The 18,347-nt window shown below is 39.4% G+C and overlaps 1 protein-coding gene across 5 annotated transcripts in view; it reads right to left on the bottom strand.

The window, feature by feature from the left end:
• LOC132794968 (glutamate receptor ionotropic, kainate 2) overlaps window positions 1-18,347 on the bottom strand; it is a 35,241-nt gene that overhangs the window by 2,188 nt on the left and 14,706 nt on the right. The window contains exons 5-10 of one of the 5 annotated variants that reach the window (XM_060805324.1): window positions 16,608-16,811; window positions 10,543-10,647; window positions 9,696-10,151; window positions 8,509-8,710; window positions 3,193-3,381; window positions 658-3,127 (exon numbers count right to left, since the gene is read on the bottom strand). In XM_060805324.1, the coding sequence (XP_060661307.1) occupies window positions 2,856-3,127; window positions 3,193-3,381; window positions 8,509-8,710; window positions 9,696-10,151; window positions 10,543-10,647; window positions 16,608-16,811 (1,428 nt within the window). In that variant the 3' untranslated portion in view covers window positions 658-2,855. Of the gene's footprint in view, window positions 1-657; window positions 3,128-3,192; window positions 3,382-8,508; window positions 8,711-9,695; window positions 10,152-10,542; window positions 10,648-10,959; window positions 11,060-16,607; window positions 16,812-18,347 lie in introns of those variants that run through there. The other 4 variants (XM_060805323.1, XM_060805326.1, XM_060805325.1 and 1 more) reach the window with 4 other exon arrangements.

Here is an 18,347-nt window from a genome sequence, read left to right as displayed (position 1 = left end):
TAATTTAAGTGAAGCATCGGCTCAACAACACTGACAGTCATTTCTAATACAATTTAATTTAATAATGATTTACTGCGGGTGTTCTAGTTCGCAGACAGATGCATATAATCTCTGAAAATATACGCAAACGCAGGCAGCTTATAAATGTCGCAAATCCGAACCCGTTTTACATTATAGTCACCCCAGTTGGTGTTTATGTACATCGGCAAGCGAGGGTTGCGCATAGAGTAGGTCTTCTATTGCACATGCTCAGTGTTCCTTTTGTGACATTGAAAGATTATTTTTTATGTAATAGTTATATAATGATATTTCAAACAAATTACAAAAATAACTTTTGCTTAAATTCAGATTTAAAAAAAACAGCAATTTTCTTGTATTCTGTTAAGCATTTTACATTACACTATTGACAAGTTTTACAAACTACTAACATTAATAAAAATTGAAAAGATCATCATGACAAAATTCGTTTGTCTTCCTTAAGTTTTTATTATTGACTTCTGTTGTATATTTATGTAAAATGCAATAAAATGACAAAAAAAATTAAAAAAGTTTCTATTTTTACTTGAAAAAATACACTTATTGCATGAAATTGATCAAACTTCATATTCTGAGCATTCATGCATCTTTATTCCTTGCGACTATTGTCGCTAAAAATATTGATTCCAAAGACATGGAGCTAATTAAATTGAAATTACATAAATTACAATGTCAAAATTTTTAAGCATATCAACAACTCCAAATATAAGGAATGATTGTACCCGTGTGCAAATTTTTGCACACTACCGTCCTCACAAATAAACAAACCTAGATAACAAGCGTAATTTTAAAGATAGAGTCGAATTTTATGACATACAATAATATCTACAGTCTTTGTCATCCCAAAAAGTTTGTAATCAGATAAAAATTGTCGAAGTTATTAAAGAAATACTTTTGTATGGGCAAATACGCCTACTTACTAGCAACTAAGAGCTTTGACTGAAAATCTGGTATATTTTGCACTCTGTGGTATATTTTAAATGTTGTAGCGGATACCTCACAGACAAGCAGAGTCGAAAGTAGCCTTTCTTACTTTTTGTATTTAGGATCGCAAGCAAATTTTCAGCTTTCAATTATGCGTGCTCGATTCTATTATTTTTTCATTTGTATATTGTTTATGGGGTCGCAGATGCCTCCTTCTGTCTGTTGAACACATTTTAATCTACTTGTAAACGGTATAAAAATATCGTGCAGTAGCTTAAACCTGCACACCTGAAATATTGCAACAAATTATAGAAAATTATATTTTTTGAATGTTTGCCCGGATTAATTGAAAAACGTTCAACGTGTTATCAGAAACATTTTATACACATCTCGGTGCTGCCAATTTGAAGGATGTACTAGATGATTTCCACCGTAATTAGATAAATGCTTACCACCCTCTATGCATAGAGTATTATAACTTTGTGCCGGCAGGAAATTTACATAACAGGCATAAGAAGGCATCACCGGCCCTATAAAATATATATATATTCTTGACGTCAACAACCGAGACGATATAACCATGTCCGTCTGTCCGTATGAACACTTAGATCTCAGAAACTATAAGAGACAGAGATATTATTTTTTTTCGTCCACACTTGTTATGTTTGCAGGCAGATCAAGTTTGTTTCAAATTTTTACCACGCCCACTTCACCCTCTGCAAATCGACAAAAACTGAATAACTAATTGAATTTTATAGCCAGACCATAATATCTATTGTCTATGATTCCTGAAAATTTGGTTGCGATCAGATAAAAAATGTAAGAGATATTAAAGAAAAACTTTTGTATGGGGAAGACGGTTTTTTTGGTAGCTTTGGCTGACAATCTGGTATATTTTGCACATTTTCAATGTAGTACTGTATCAAATACTTTTTCTATCGAAAAAGCTCACTGGGAAATATTTACACACATATGTCAGTTGTTACATATGCACTTAATTGTTACATGTCAATGTACAGGTACATACATATATGCAATGTGATTAACTATTAAATATATAGAGCATCTACTTGGTAATCAAATTAAAATAAAATTTACTTGCAAGAAAGGGTAGAGTATTTATTACGAGTATGTGGGATAAAATTGAACAAATTTGATTTGAAGTCATTTATGTATATATTGTACCCATAGAGGATTTTTGTGACGAACGGAAATACGTGTTACAAACAGAAGACCCATCTTTAACGCTTTAAACGATATGAGGATTATATGATAGTCTATATTATATTATTACTATAACCACCATGTTAAACTTTAAGCGACTGCAATTCTAGGACTTATGAATAAATACAATCGTATTAAAGAATACATTTAACAAGACAGTAGGCCGATCCGAAAATAGCAGGGCTTGCAGATTCGTTTATGTATCATTATATCGGCTATTATAATTTGATGCGTATAGAAAATGTATGTAGTATCATGTAGAAGGAGGCATCTTTGACACATAAAGTACATTCGTTATTAGTCAACCGCTGAGATGATATAGCTGATAGCTATCTGCTACGATAAAAATGTGTATACCGAGTTATTAAGCAATAAATTACTATGGACTTGCGTTTGCTTCAACACTCAAAATTAAAAATTATATTTTGTCCGCGGCAAGTGAGACTCATCTTAGCGTAAGATAATTGACTTTATTTTATAAAATCCTACAAGTTACAGCTTTGATATCATATAAGTAATTTTTATATTGTGAACAATTATATATCAAATAAAGTTGCGCTAATGTGAAATAATTAATTGAGCTCCAATTGGTTGCATAAACAAATATAAGTTTGACTACTTGTTTTTTATATTTTAATTATTTATTTATTTGACATTTCTCGCAGCACGTTCTAAGCTGTGGTTTTTTGTCGTTTATTAGTGCACCACAAAGCAAAGCGTAATTCCTCAAAAACTTCTGCCCATAACGATCGTGGTGGTTGCTTATAATCGTCCTGCGCATCTCCAACAATTGATGCAGTGCTTGTATTGTAATTATTTTTATTACTGATGCATTGGTGATTTCTTTTTGTATTTTCTTGATTACGAAAGTTTATTAAAAACTCGGATAATGCGACTATGAAGGCAATCAGTATTCCAGCAATAAGCACAACAAAGACTCCACCTGATATTAAGGCATACAAGAGATACAAATACAGAGGTAACAAAAATATTAGAATATATTTATACCTATACTTTCAAGCCCTAAGGCATTTGCTTTTGAATGTTTATTACTGCTTTTGCGTTTGCACGTCTCATCTGTATTTTTCCACCATTTGTCGTATAACATTTGAATATCTCCCTTTTCCTGCAGCTCCAAAATCGCCAATGATATCTTGTCCCGCCAGGGAGAACCCTTTGGTGTAGCAATTCCATATCCTTAATAGATAATTACATTAATACTACTTACAATATATTATAACTATGTGTGAATTGTTATTTGTATTCAGCGAACAGAGAGATGAAAAAACATGAGATGACACTTGGTCGGACAAAATGCAGCACATTTGGAATTGGCGTTGATAAGCGCCCCCTTGAAGATTCTCTGAAGGTACACAATTGAAGAGCCAGTTAGTTGTTTGGACTGGACAGTTCCTCCTGTGTGGGAAGCGGGGCCCATCTAACCACAACCACCACGACACTCCCCGAGGGGCGCAACCCAATACCTGGACGGAAGGCCGAAACATTCATCTCCGACCCTATAAAGTATATATATTCTTGATCAGCGTCAACAGCCATGTCCGTCTGTCTGTCTGTTCGTATTAACACCTATGTAGATCTCAAAGACTATAAAAGATAGAGCTATTGTAATGTTTGTACGCAGATCAGGTTTATTTAAAATTTCGACAAAAATCAAATAGCAAGCGTAATCTAAAGCTTGAGTCGAATTTTGGTATATATAATAATAACTGTAGTTATTGTTATTCCTGAAATTTAGGTTGCGATCAGATAAAAATTGTGGAAGTTATTAAAGAAATACTTTTGTATGGGCAAAAACGCCTACCTACTAGGGGTCTTAGTGGCTTTGGCCGACAATCTGGTATATTGTGGCGTCTATGGTATATTTTGAATGTGATACTATATCGACACCATTTGGTGTATTTTTAGTATTTTTGTAGTATTTTCGGTATATTTTAAAAATAATACCGCAATGTTTTGTTTTTATTCAAAATGGGTAGCGGGTATCTCACGGTCGAGCACACTTGACTGTAGCTTTCTTACTTGTTTATAGTATTTTTGTGGTATATTATTTTGATAGGTTTTGAAAATATTATCAAATGGGCGTGGGAAAAATTTGAAACAACCTTAATCTGCGTGCAAACTAAAAAAGCATAACATTTCCTGTCGGTACAAAATTATAATAGCCTTTTAACCTATGGGTAGCGGATATAAAAACAAATAGATATGGATCGCGTTTTAAAAAAAATGTGTTTAGTTTATTATACATAAGTATTTTGATCGATAATGTGTCGAATTTAAGATAAACGTCGATTATCCGCCACACTTAGCGTGTCATGTATGGATATGCAGGATTTGATAGAATTTGACAACGTTCGATCCTTCCGACGGATTTGCCGGAAGGTTGAAGGTCCTCCTCCTCCACACATTTGGAGAAAGGTTCATTTCGCTTCATAGGAGTTCTTTCGACGGACAGTCGAGCCGAAGGTGTCGAAATAGAATTTAAGTAACGTCCTAACACAGAACCGATCTTAGAGGTTCGTTGGACCTAGGTTCAGAATAAGGTCCCGTCACAGTAACATTCGTAGGGGTTCATTCGACGGACTGTCAAGACGAAAAGGGTTCAGAGTGGAGTCCCGTCACAGAACGTCGACGGACAATATAGCCGAGAAATCTGAAATAGATGTATAGGGAGTCCCGTCACAGTTACTATCGTAGAAGTAAGATCAAGGTACAGTCGAGTCGAAAAGGACGAGATGGATTTAGAAACGGATTCCGACACAGGGTTAGTCAGGATCCAACCGAAAATAGTCTCTTGACCTGAGGGTCCCACAAACGTTCGGACTAGAGTCGAACGGATGGGAGGATATCTGCGCCTAAAAGCACGTCTATCTGCTAACTCTCATTGAACTTAGGGTCGGCCAGATTGTCGAGGATTGTTTGTGAGGCAGAGCAGGACGGCAGATTTCCGGCTGATTCGGGAAGGACGTACGCCGACGCCTCAATCTGCAGATCTGATCGCATCGGGGAGCCAATTAGGAATTGGCAATACTTTCGGGGCTGGGCTGCTATAGCTTGAGTCAGGCCAAAGACGTGGCTTTGAACGAATGTATATGGCATCAAGCGCTTGTACATCTTTTCAGACATAAAGGTGGCCTCTGACCAAAATCGATCAGAGCCCGATCTGTATACCGAACGCCGTAATGGCAGACGTGTATAACAGCTGTTCTCAGCAGAACACCTTGTGTGTTAACTGCCAGCAGTGTTGCCAGGTTTTGAGCACCCGTAAAAGCTAGACTTTTGAAAAAAAAAAAAATAAGCTAGAATAAACCAAAATTAAACAAAATAATGCTGAAAAATAAGCTACACGCAATTGAGAGAAAACATGTAACCTTTTTATATTTTTATGTGGGTGGCAATTTTTGATTAGGTATTTAAATTTCCATTGCGACAGTTTTCAAAAGAAAAAACATCAATCCAAAGGTGATGGACAACAGTTTTTTTGTATGTGTGAAGAATAATCTTATTAAATATCTTATTATTTCCGATTGCTAACATGTGCTTCTTCAATGTTGCGAAAAATTTGTTTATAAATACATACACATATCAATTTCGGCATTTTACCAAACGCTTTATTTAATTTCACAACTCCAAATGATTAGTGGTAACACTTCAACCAACTTATCGATCTTCGATGACACTATCGATAAGAAATAAATTGACGATCATATGAACTGCACATAACCATCGGCAAAAAAAAAAGAACAAGCTCCGAAATTTCATGTCATAAAGCATATTTTTTTTACTTTCAAATATGCTAATACTAGCTTATAATAAGCTAAACTGGCAACACCGAATGATTGCACATTAGCTGATGGGGAAAGAGTGGACTGCATGATTTGGAAAGTGAGTTGGAGTGGGATTATTGACTGTCGGCGTCGGGTCGATGCAAGAGTGTATGATGACGACCCTTGCACGTAAAACAGCTGTGCGCAGTTGTGCCTCGTGCGAAACAAATAAAGCACAGCTTCTGTTGCTTAATGTGGTTGACCCTTTCATTGACACTCATTTGAAAATGAAACGAGGGCACAATCGAATCGGATGGTTCTCCAGGGAACACAATTTGCAGGACTAGGTCTTTGTGGTCACTCTACTCTCAAATGAGTTGACCTGCTTAGAGACGGGGGCCTCCTTGCGAGAGGCTTTTGAAATCATCTGAGCGTTCGTGCTTGATGACACTTCCGCTATCGCTTCTAGGGTCCGATACCTCTCTAGAAGAAAAGTGATGTGAACTCACGTTGGAATGTCGTTTTTGTTTTAAATGGATTGTTCCCAGAGGAAAAAGGAACAACTTGGGAAGCCTCAAAGAACACAAGAAGACCAGGGTACAAGCCCAATTCTTGATGTTGATTTTCGAGTTACCTAAGTTTGTCAGGCACCCTTGAATAGTGCTCTGCCGCTCCTGGAAAGCCGAACCCGACTCTTGCCCAATGGAGGGCAAGTTAAACAAAATTCTCAGCTGACTGTTCACGAGCAACCGTGTGTTCTCGAAACGCTCAGTCAAGCTGGACCAAGTCGACTGAAATCCTTCATTGGTCAAAGGGGACTTTGACACAATGGCTTGGGCTTCATCGCTGGTCTTGGAGTTGAGATGGAGCAACTTCGAAACTTCCGACTCGGATTTCGGATATAAATTGCCGTGAATAAGTCACTGAAAGTGGGCCAGCGAGTGTAACTGCCTCCGAAAACTTCGGTGTCGCACGCAGGCAAACGACACCCAGTCGGCAAAAATCGCAATCGAGCTCTTCGTTAGTGAGCACAATGAATACGTTGTTGCTAAATTCGACCAACGCAGAGCAAATCATAAAATAAACTAGCCCTAAGAAGCAAATTAATACGCTGTGATTTAAAGAACTGAGGTTCGGTCGGTCGTACGTTTGCTGGGCTGTCTGTCTGCACCAACAACGGTATAATTATCCGAAACTTGAGACTTTAAACAAATTGATACCACATGGCCATCAGTGCTGAACGACATACCTGGACACACCTGTTATGCGCGTGAAAGATCTACAAAGACATCTGAACGATTTTCAGCTGATCTATTGAAACGCATTGCGTCTGTGGAACACAATTGTTTAAATGAAGCAAGGTGTGATCCTTAGCTTCGCAAGACTTACAGGGACCTAAGCTACCAACACGAAGCATATGCCCTTTTATTTAGGCAGCTGAGACATAAGCTTTTTTGCTTCTTTAAGACGCAGAGCCGATAAAATTAAAAATATGGAACAATTATAAATTAAATGGTTCGGGCCATCACAAAAACCACAGCACTAGGCTCGGTAACAACCAATGACGTGTTTCAATGGTGCTTTCACGTAAGAGACGATGGCATGCTCCATGTTCTCCATGGCAGCGCTTTATTAAAAACTGCGTAAACTGCTCGCAAGTCGGAAAAGGTGCCCTAAAAGACACTCTCCTCCCAGCTACTCTGTGTTCCCGTGTCCACTTTTTGAAGCAGCTACCTTTTCCAGCGGCTGTTCTAGCTGTAGAAATCTAAATGTAGAGCTCGCCGGCAGATGCGGTTCATTCTGCAGACAGACTTCCATTGATACAAAAATAGCATCAATCTTGTCTCTCCTTGCTTCCAATTTGGTTAAAATCAAGCTCTTCAAGCTCATTATGCACCACATTAAACGACGACTATTCAACTAGGTTTAAATGCACCACCAATTCACCATCAGCAAATGATTTTAAATTGTCAGTTGTCAGTTTACCCCAAAGCCTTACTACAGTCATAAACTGCAGCGTCAAAAATTACACCCTATTTTTTTGTGTAGAAGTGCTTTGCATATTGCTCAAACTAACGCCAATCTTGGTAGCAACTACAAAAATGCATCGAATGCAGCGGAAACGCGAAAAACGATAGCAAGCCCATATGGAACGAACGAAATACATACATTAGGCGAGTGAACGAAATTCTTACAATTACTGAATCGGATTAAATCAGACTCATAGTGCATATATGTCGGAACAAGTCGCCTATGGCTTATAGCCATATTGCAAAGTTGAAGAAACGAAATTCTTCTTATAAGTCAGTTACGAACAATAAAACTTATGCAGAGATTGAAAAATCGGCCCTTTGCCTATCCTAGATTTAAGCTATATGTTTAATTACTAATTGATTTTTAATAGGCCACGTGAGTTTAATTAAAGCATTAAAGGTTATTATTAAATTCAGATAAAAGTAACAAAGAATATAAACAGCAGACAGGCTTCCAAATATAAATAAATATTTAAGTTTTTGAGTAGTAAACAAAATTTATTTACCTTTCGTATCTAATAAGCCGCCAATTTGTGTCAAATTACAGTCCCGTTGAACGATATAGTCAAGCATTGTGGATTCCATTAAAAATGCGTAGTTACCTTGGTTCACTCGACGTATGCCATCTTCATAAGTTGTTGTAAATGCCAACTGCCTTTTATTATCCATTATTCGCCACATTTTTTTGTACGTCTCAATCATCGAATCCTAATGAAGACAGTCATTTAAGAATTGGTTCGGTATTTCATTTGGATTATATTGTATTTAATGTGAAACCAAACCCTAGACGGAGTATTACGTATTATACAAACTGATTGAAATTTAACCGCACCAATAAAAACTTATTTTAACCTCGTTTTATGAATTTATAAATGGTATAATGAAAAATATAAAAAAAAAATAAAATACACGGTGGCCTAAACTGAGAGCCAAGCTGTCCAAAGTTTTTAGTTTAGTCGAGTCTGCTCGACTGCGAGAAATATATATAGAACTATATTCAAATTATACCAGATTGTTAGCAACTAAGATTGAAGTTGTCATTTTTTTTGCAATACAAAATTAATTCTTAAATAATTTTTACAATTTTTTTTTCTGATTGTAAACAAATTAGTAACTTTAGCTGCAAAATTACGCTTGCGAGTTCTCGATTTCTTTCGATTTTCATTCATTCAGAGCCAGCAATTTTAGCGGTACGACAACAACAACAGCAATGAAACAACAATGTCAATTACCAGAAAAAGATTCAATAAGTAAAAGCAAAGTTCTAAAAAAAAAAAGAAAAAAACGAGAGAAAGGATGATGCTACGGAAGAGGGGCATTGCCTCAATTTAGTATACTTTGCCCCCCAAAGAAGTCTGAAGCCTTTCCCTTTAAGATTGTGCACCGAGCTGGAGAAAAAAAAAGCTACTTTCAATGCGCAAGAAAGATAGTGATAAGATGTTGGACAGGTAACACTAAACAGGAATTACGAATAAAATCGAAAATGAAACTACAATTATAAACGGTAATTTTAGTGAATATCGTTGTGTAAATATAAAAGAAGAACATATTAACAAACAAACTAAAGTCAATAAGCGATTCACAAATTACCTATCATTATCTCCATTATTTTTACATTATAATTTAAAAATATTAACATTTTTACCTTGTATTTGAATAATAAAATTTTTTCTCAAAAGAATGTACTACTTGCCCGAAAAAAAGTCATTGTTGATCCACTCTCTAAGGTTCCATAAGATATTTCGGTTTGGCTTGCTAAATCATCAGCATTTTCTATAGGATTCATCATTCGTTCGACAGTTAAAAATGCTGCTAAGTTGGCAGTGTACGATGCAACAATAATTAATGAAAAAAATCCCCAAATACTGGTAATAATACGAGTAGAGACCGCTTTTGGATGGATATCGGATCCTTGTTGCATCAACGTTCCAATTGTAAACCACAAACTATCCGAAAACGAAAACTGATTGCGTTTTGTTATATTCTCTAAATCACATGGAATAATAAATTGCCATTCCATAGGTGAAAGCTTTGCGACAATATATATGGTCAACGATACAAGCAAATATGCTGCTATCACGTAGATCCATATTTCGATAGCCAATGGATTCAAAAATGAAAATAATCGATTTGGTTGCGTTGTTGGGACCTGCAATTAAAATTTTCTTAAATATGATTTTCGAGATACAATTTGAATACCAGCTATCCATAGGGTAGAAGGGTATTATAACTTTGTGCCTGCAAAAAAGGCATATAACAGGCAGAAGCTATCAAAAATCACAGCTCTAGAATTAAAATTATTCTTGCTATTCAATTTCAAAGAGCATTGCTTTATCGTCTTGATCATAGAGCGTCGGAGATGAGTTCTTCTGCGTATTACATACTTTTCCGGCAGGCATAAAGTTATAATACTCTTCTACCCTGTGGGTATCGTGTATACAAATTGTTTATTTTTTAATCGGACATAAAGCTTTGGTAAGCAAGTAACAAATGTGGAAAAATCAAGTAACTTTAATTCCGGTGAGTTGTGTATTACATACCTTAAATAATATGCTAATACCTAGATTCATAAATGGCTTAGTGAAATCAATTACACTTTCCCTTGCGTAAGTAATAGTCATAGAGCCAACAGCCAAGTCAGCTTTCTAAAAATACACATTCAATGTGATTAATACATGTTATATTCATTATTATTAATTATTTATCTACCTATATTTTTTTAGCGTATATATATATATATATTATTTTCTCAAAATTTATTCACTTACTGATTTAATAATAATAATATAATAAATTAGATATGTATTTATGTGTCGTCGTAAAAGTAAAACACTGCCGCTGTCTGGTTGCAGACCCGACAAGTTCTCATGATGCGGCAGGATTACCCCGAATATTGATGCGCCAATCAGTTGCGGGAATACTTACTGATAACTATTGCACGCAGATGCATCTCCGCCGTGAACCACACTGTACACATTGCGCCAGACTCGAATGTAATAATGTTAGATACTACAAAGAACTAAGAGTTTCGATACGGGCGAGGGTGGAAGAAGCGGGCTGCAATTATATATGCAAAAGGGTAATCAGACTGCCACTATTTTACTGTACTTTCTATTATGAACTTGACTAGAAATAGCAGGCAGACGCTCTACTGTAGCGTTCGTAGTATAAGCAAAAAAGAAAAGTGAATACCGGAGCATGCCAGAGTATGCAATTTTTTCTTGTTCTAAATATATATATTGTGTATTTGGACGTTGACTTACTAACGGCAGTAGCATCAAGTGGCCCAGCGATACCAAGCACAGGCTTGTTGACGCGCGGACAAAACAAAATAAATTTGTGAAAAGCATGCATTAATCGAAAACCGCGATTAAAAATTCAAAGACGCTGGACAGCTAATTAAACTAAATTAAAAATATGTTAGGATATATGTATGTATAAGAAGATAAATAACAATTAAATACTCAATAAATATGCTATTAATAAGGTTTTAAGCAGAGGAATAGATTTATTAGAGCAAACTACATTATTGAGATTATTATAATTCACACACAGAATACGGAAGGGATTATGGCAAGCAAAGTTAATAGTTCTACGTGAAATGAGAAGAGGAAGAAAATTCCTAGTGATCCTGACCGGAACTGCAAACCATCGCGACTAAATGCACCCATGAGGGTATCTACAGTTGAGCCGTTTAGAAATCCCCGTAGTACGAACTGGGTGGAATTTTCCAGTCTCGTTTCTAATTTTCTTGGTCCACCGAGTACAATCAACTCGATACCGGGCTTAGAATTATTATATTATTATTATTATATGGCCATGATAACCCTTTTATCGGGTCTCGGCCTGAAGCGCAATGTGCCTCCACGCGTCTCTGTCCTGAGCGTGCCTTCGCCAGTTGGTAACACCAAGTGTGGACAGGGTTTCCATCACCTGGTCTTGCCAACGCGTTCGGGGTCGTCTTCTCCTTTGTGTCCCACCAATCACCGCATCAAACACCTTACGAGCCGGAGCGTCTTCATCCATACGGGCAATGTGGCGTAGCCAGCGATGTCTTTGAGATTTCACTCGTCTGGCTACGTCAACATCACCGTACAGCTCATACAGCTCGTGGTTGTATCTGATGCGATAAACATCGTCCACGCAGATTGGACCAAAGATTTTGCGAAGAATTTTTCTCTTGAATACTCCAAGAGCAGCTGCATCTGACTGCGTCACTGTCCAGCACTACGCACCATATAGGAGTACTGGAAGAATGAGCGTCTTGTAGAGTGTGGTTTTGTGCGTCAAGAGAGAGCTCTACTATTGAACTGCCTACTGAGCCCAAAGTAACACCTGTTGGCAAGTGTTATTCTCCGCTTAATCTCCAGACTGACATCATTTGTGCTTGTTATAGCAGTGCCTAGGTAGATAAACTCCTTGACGGACCCAAAGCTATAGCTCTCTGCAGTCAGCTGAGAATTAAGACGCCGCGATTATCTGCTAGAGCACACAATAAACTTTGTTTTCTTCATATTCACTGCTAATCCTACTTTTGCTGATTCCTTTTCAATAGCCCCGAAGGCTCTTGTGACATCACGCTTGGTGCGGCCAATGATATCAATATCATCAGCGTTACCAAGGAGCTGGACACATCTGTTGGTTAATATCGTGCCCGTCCGATGCACACCAGCCTTTCTTATAATACTCTCCATTAAAATATTGAAGAGTATACAAGACAGCGAGTCACCTTGTCTGAGGCCACACTTGATAGTAAAGGTTTCGGATTGGCCACTTCCTAACTTGACAGAGCTGATGGTGTTGCTCAATGTCATTCTGCAAAGTCTAGTCAGCTTTGCTGGTATACCAAGCTCAGACATGGCGGCATATAGGCGATCTCGCCGGGGGCTATCAAATGCGGCTTTGTAGTCGACGAAGAGATGGTACTTGTCGATCTGGTTTTCGTAAGACTTCTCCAGGATTTGGCGCAAGGTGAAAATCTGGTCAACAGTGGACTTGCCAGGCCTGAACCCGCACTGATAAGGTCCAATCAGTGCTTCAGCACGAGGTTTCAGTCTTTCACACAATACGCTCGTTGTATGCAACTGGAAGAAGACTAATTCCGCGGTAGTTGGTGAGCACCGTGGCATCACCCTTCTTCAGGATGGGACAGATCATGCTGAGGTTCCAATCGTCGGGAATGCTCTCCGCGAGCCATTTCTTACTGATTAGTTGGTGCATGCTCCCTACCAACATATCACTAGCTGTCTTTAACAATTCTGCCGGCACCTGCAGACTTGTTGTTTTTAAGCCGTTGGATTGCATCCTTGACTTCGATATGACTTGGGATTGGCACTTCAATATCAGTGCCATAGATTGGGGTTCGTGGATCATAGTCTTCAGAGTCTGTGCTTGAGCCAGATAACAGACTCGAGAAGTGATCCCTCCATAACCTCAGCACGACCTCTGCTTCTGTGACAAGATTTCCATCATCGTCCCTGCACGCCACTCCACCAGTCTTTAATCCTTGGGTCAGACGCTTGACCCTCTGGTAGAAGTTACGTGCTTCATTCCTGCATCTGCTGCTCTCTATACTCTCACACTCTCGCCTTTCCTGCTCCTTCTTCTTGCGTCTGAAAAGGCGTTTTTCGTCTCTCCTTCTCGACCTGTAGACATCCACAATAGCTCGTGTCGCCCCAGCCTGCAGTGTTCTTCTGTAGGCGGCGTCCTTTGCAGCTGTTGCGTCATGATACTCCTGATCGTACCATGGATTCCTTGTTAGAGGACGCTGGAATTCAAGCACTTCTTCTACCGAAGCTCGCAGGGATGCGTGCCTTGCATCGATCACAACATGATCGATCTGATTTCTGGTCAGTCGATCGGGAGAGAGCCAAGATGCCTTATGGATGTCCAAATGACGGAATCCAGTACTACGAACTACAATATTATGCGCAGCTGCAAAGCCTATTAATCTGAGACCATTGCTCGAGGTGGTCTCATGTAGACTAAATCGCCCGATGGTGGCACCAAAGATGTCATCTCGTCCTACCTTGGCATTAAAATCCCCGATTAGAATTTTAATGTCATGGGAAGGACAGCGGCCATAAGCTCGGTCGAGCTCCGCATAAAAAGCATCCTTGGTAGCATCGTCCTTTTCCTCTGTTGGGGCATGTGCGCATATCAGGCTGATGTTAAACAATTTGGCAGTAATTCGGATCGTTGCAATTCTCTCGTTTGGCCGAAAGTGAGAGACTCGGCGCCGCAGCCTGGCACCTACAATGATACCACAACCAAATTCATGCCGTTCTGGATGGAAGTAGTAAATGTCACATGGTCGTCAACGTTAGATCGGTTCCTTTCCGAGGCTGCTCTTACTTCCTTCACTGAAATTGTGCTTTACATGGGTGGATTCCAAGTCCTACGCCAAAACCTAGTTTGTAGAGTTACGACTCTCGTCGCGCGCTTTAGTTTGCCACTCAACGGCTGTCGAGTGAAAATTCAGGGGGAACCACGTGGAGGTAGAGCGTCGGCTTGAAGAAAGCAGTGGCAGGAATCATGCTGGCATTCACCAAGTTGAATGCAATCAGACACTTTGACCTGTATGCTTTCCCCCATTCTCCCGGGCTTAGAAGCATCTGTTAATGTCCTCTCAGAAGAGCTACTTTCCGGGTTTCGACAATCCTGTAGGCTCTCCAGACCGACGAGAAGATCAAAGCTATCTTGGTGGAATACAGATCTCTCATCGCTTCGTCGCGAGCTTACTAGCATGTTTCAATTTGCTAAGATACGGACAACGACGCCGACGCGAAGATGACCCGCTTTTTTAAAAGGTCCTCATGAAGAGCCTATTCTTCAGACCTGGACAACATTAAAGACACCTTCAGACTGAGGAAACTGCTGTCCAACCAGGCTCCCACTCCCAGTATGCTCAAGTCAAGCGATGAAGTGTGGACGGAGAGCAATGCCGAGACTCTTTAGGCGCTGCTCTCAGCTTATTTCTCGGGATGTATTGGAATAGAGAACAGTGACTGGCATTGTGTTATATCCCCACCCTTTGGACGACCTCCAAAGTCATTTTCCTGCCTAAGGCGGGCAAGTGCAGACAAAATGACTTTCGGCCAATCAGCCTAAACTCTTGCCTGCTAAAAACTTTGGAGTAGCTACTTGATATGCACATCAGAAAGAATTCGTTGCATTTGTTGGCCCCAATCAGCATGCGTATACAAAGGGCAAGTCCATTGAGGTGGCTCTCCATGCTCTAGTAGCCTCCATTGAAAAAGCAGACCACTTTAAAGAATATGCCTTGGGAGCTTTTCCGGACATTTCAGGCGCCTTCCAAACCGTCAATTCTAACTCATGAAGGGCCTTACGGATCTTATCCTCTTCACGAAGAGATACCCCCACCCCTCACACAAAATAGGATGTACCCAGCCAAGCAGTAAAATACCTACCTGTGGTTCTGGACAGCATACTGACATGGAAGCTCAACGTGTTAGAAAGAGTGAAGAAGGTCACTGGAGATACAAGGCGAAAAAGATGCTTAGGTGCACCTGGGGCCTCTCTCCTCATCTTAAGCGGTGGACATATATCTATGTTGTTCGCCCTATCGTCACCTATGGTATTTTAAGGTGGTGGAAGGCCACGAATTAATAGACGCATCCATCCATCATGGAAAAGACACAGCGTCAAGTGCTACCATGCATCACAGGCGCCATCAGGTCGACGCCTACTAAAGCCCTCGATGTAATAGCTGGCGTCGAACCCCTATACCTTTACGCGCAATCCATAGCATCATAATCGGCCTTTAGGTTTCCTGCTACGGCCACAGCGCTATTGGTACAGAGACTAGCATAGATTTGAACTATGCTATCCCCCTTACCTGTACTGACCATATTAACACAGTATACGTGGAATCGGGCTGCTGGCGGGAGGGGTTATGCATCCCCGAAGCCCTTAACTTCTTCACGGACGGTGAAGATGGGCAGTAGAGTCGCTGAACGCATCTGCGGTCGTGCGTAACTACTGGATCCTAAGCCACCAGGGCATCGAGGCATAACGAGTTCGCAGATACTCCTGCCAAAGAGGGGCTTGATATCAGCAACAAGTGCAATATGCCGATATTCCTGAGATCTCTAGGCATGGAAATTGAAGTTCGCTCTAGACTTCAGTGGGACGCGAGCTGGCGTAATACCAACTCGTGCAAAACTTCAAAATTAACCGAATACGTCATGCAGATTTCAAGGAAAGACTACAGGTGAAATGCTCGGCATTTCAACTGGTCACTGTCTGCGGGAAAAAGTTTAAGCAAAATCGATTTGTATGCAAACGACGGATATGGTAAATCGTCTCGGTCGTTGAATCTGCGAAAGAATATATTTACTTTATGGTGTAGACATTGATTGACAATCAGCTATATTTTGTATGTAGTACTATAAGTTTAAGCTGAATGGTTCCTTTGATAACTTCTAATCCGAGGGTAGCCAAGCTTACACAGACTATTAACACTATAAATTTTAAAGTGCTACTATATTGTGCATGACAAAATGGAATACTATTACCGTATACGTTTAACTTAACTCTATAGAAATTTTTAAACTATCTAAGATCATACAAAATTAATACGAACATATTTCATAAGCTCTGCGACCATGCCGTTCCACTGGCCAGTTTCTGGATCTTTAGCGCCGTACTTCCGATCTGGCACCAAGTCCAATATGTAGTCGAATCCCACCTCACGTGCTACTGTTTCCAAAATATCAACACAAAACCCATAAAAACGTTCATTGCCAGTAAAGTTTTTTCCGTAACGCATCATAACGTAAGGCGTTTCCTGAAAATATCATAGAATCACACACGAGTAAATAAAATATTTCATATATTTACATAATTGATTTTTTAACCAGCACGAAATCACTTCGTGCTAAATAAGCCAATTATTATTAATTTAGCCATTTGTATACTCACTGTTTATATGGTAGAATACTATAACTATAACTTAGGGCCATATATAACTGATAAAGCATCAACGCCCAGCAAATTTGTCTATTTTCATTTCCCATCATAGGAAGAGAAAAATTTTAAACGTGTGGAAAAGAAAAATATTGGGTATATAACTTAATTTATTGCGGTTTGCTAAGAGATGGCGTCGGATGACTATTCTACCATCGTTTCAATTTTCATCGTTTCCAGACATGCGTTTGAAAGCTTATGTTATTGTGCATCTGTTTCAGTATATGTCATTCAATTGATGCGTAAAGAACATTATTTTTTATGCACTCAAATATGTCGATGTTTGTGCCTGGAAAAGTGTTTTTGAGGGGAATTCTTTTTCATTACTTCAATATGAAGAAAACTGCCGCCGAAAGTCATCCTATTTTGGTTTAAGTTTATGGTGAGCATGCTCTTTGGGAGTCAGTCAAGCAGCCATCGCAAAACGTTTGAAAGAAGTGTGGAAAAGAAAAATATTGGGTATATAACTTAATTTATTGCGGTTTGCTAAGAGATGGCGTCGCATGACTATTCTACCATCGTTTCAATTTTCATCGTTTTCAGAGATGCGTTGGAAAGCTAATGTTATTGTGCATCTGTTTCAGTATATGTCATTCAATTGATGCGTAAAGAACATTATTTTTTATGCACTCAGATATGTCGATGTTTCTGCCTGGAAAAGTGTTTTTGAGGGGAATTCTTTTTCATTACTTCAATATGAAGAAAACTGCCGCCGAAAGTCATCCTATTTTGGTTTAAGTTTATGGTGAGCATGCTCTTTGGGAGTCAGTCAAGCAGCCATCGCAAAACGTTTGAAAGAAGCCGGATACATTGGAAAGGATGGAAAATAGGTTCCATATGAACTCAACCCGAGAGAGCAATAGCCGAAAAACGGCCGGAATATGCGACCAGGCACGGTGCAATTATTTTCCATCATGACAACGCTGGCCCCATGTTTCCATTTCGGTTAAAAACTATTTGGAAAACAATGAATGGGAACTGTAACCCCACTCGCCTTAAGCCCAGACCTTGCCCCTTCTGACTATCATTTGTTTCGGTCGATGCAGAACGCCCTCATTGGAATACGGTTCACACAGAACAGGGTATCAGAAATTGGCCTGATTCGTTCTTGCCGTCAAGCCGGCGCAGTTTTTTTGGGATGGAATTCACAAATTACCATCCGAGGCAGACCGGTGACAAGTTTTCTAGGATGTCGAGCCCGATTATGCCACGTGCGCTGATGCGGCGACAATTAAGGCATAGAGGCCATGAAGGCCAAATACGACCACTGTTGTTCAGTATACGAACGGTGCCTCCCCCGTGTGAAGGAGCAAATTATCCGGGTCAGTCAGGAGTAAAGCATCCGTCATCCATTCAA

The sequence above is a fragment of the Drosophila nasuta genome, chromosome 4, assembly GCF_023558535.2.
Source record: "Drosophila nasuta strain 15112-1781.00 chromosome 4, ASM2355853v1, whole genome shotgun sequence".
NCBI classification, from domain to species: Eukaryota; Metazoa; Arthropoda; class Insecta; order Diptera; family Drosophilidae; genus Drosophila; species Drosophila nasuta.
Note: the sequence above shows the minus strand (reverse complement) of the source record. Positions and strands in the feature narration are given on the sequence as shown.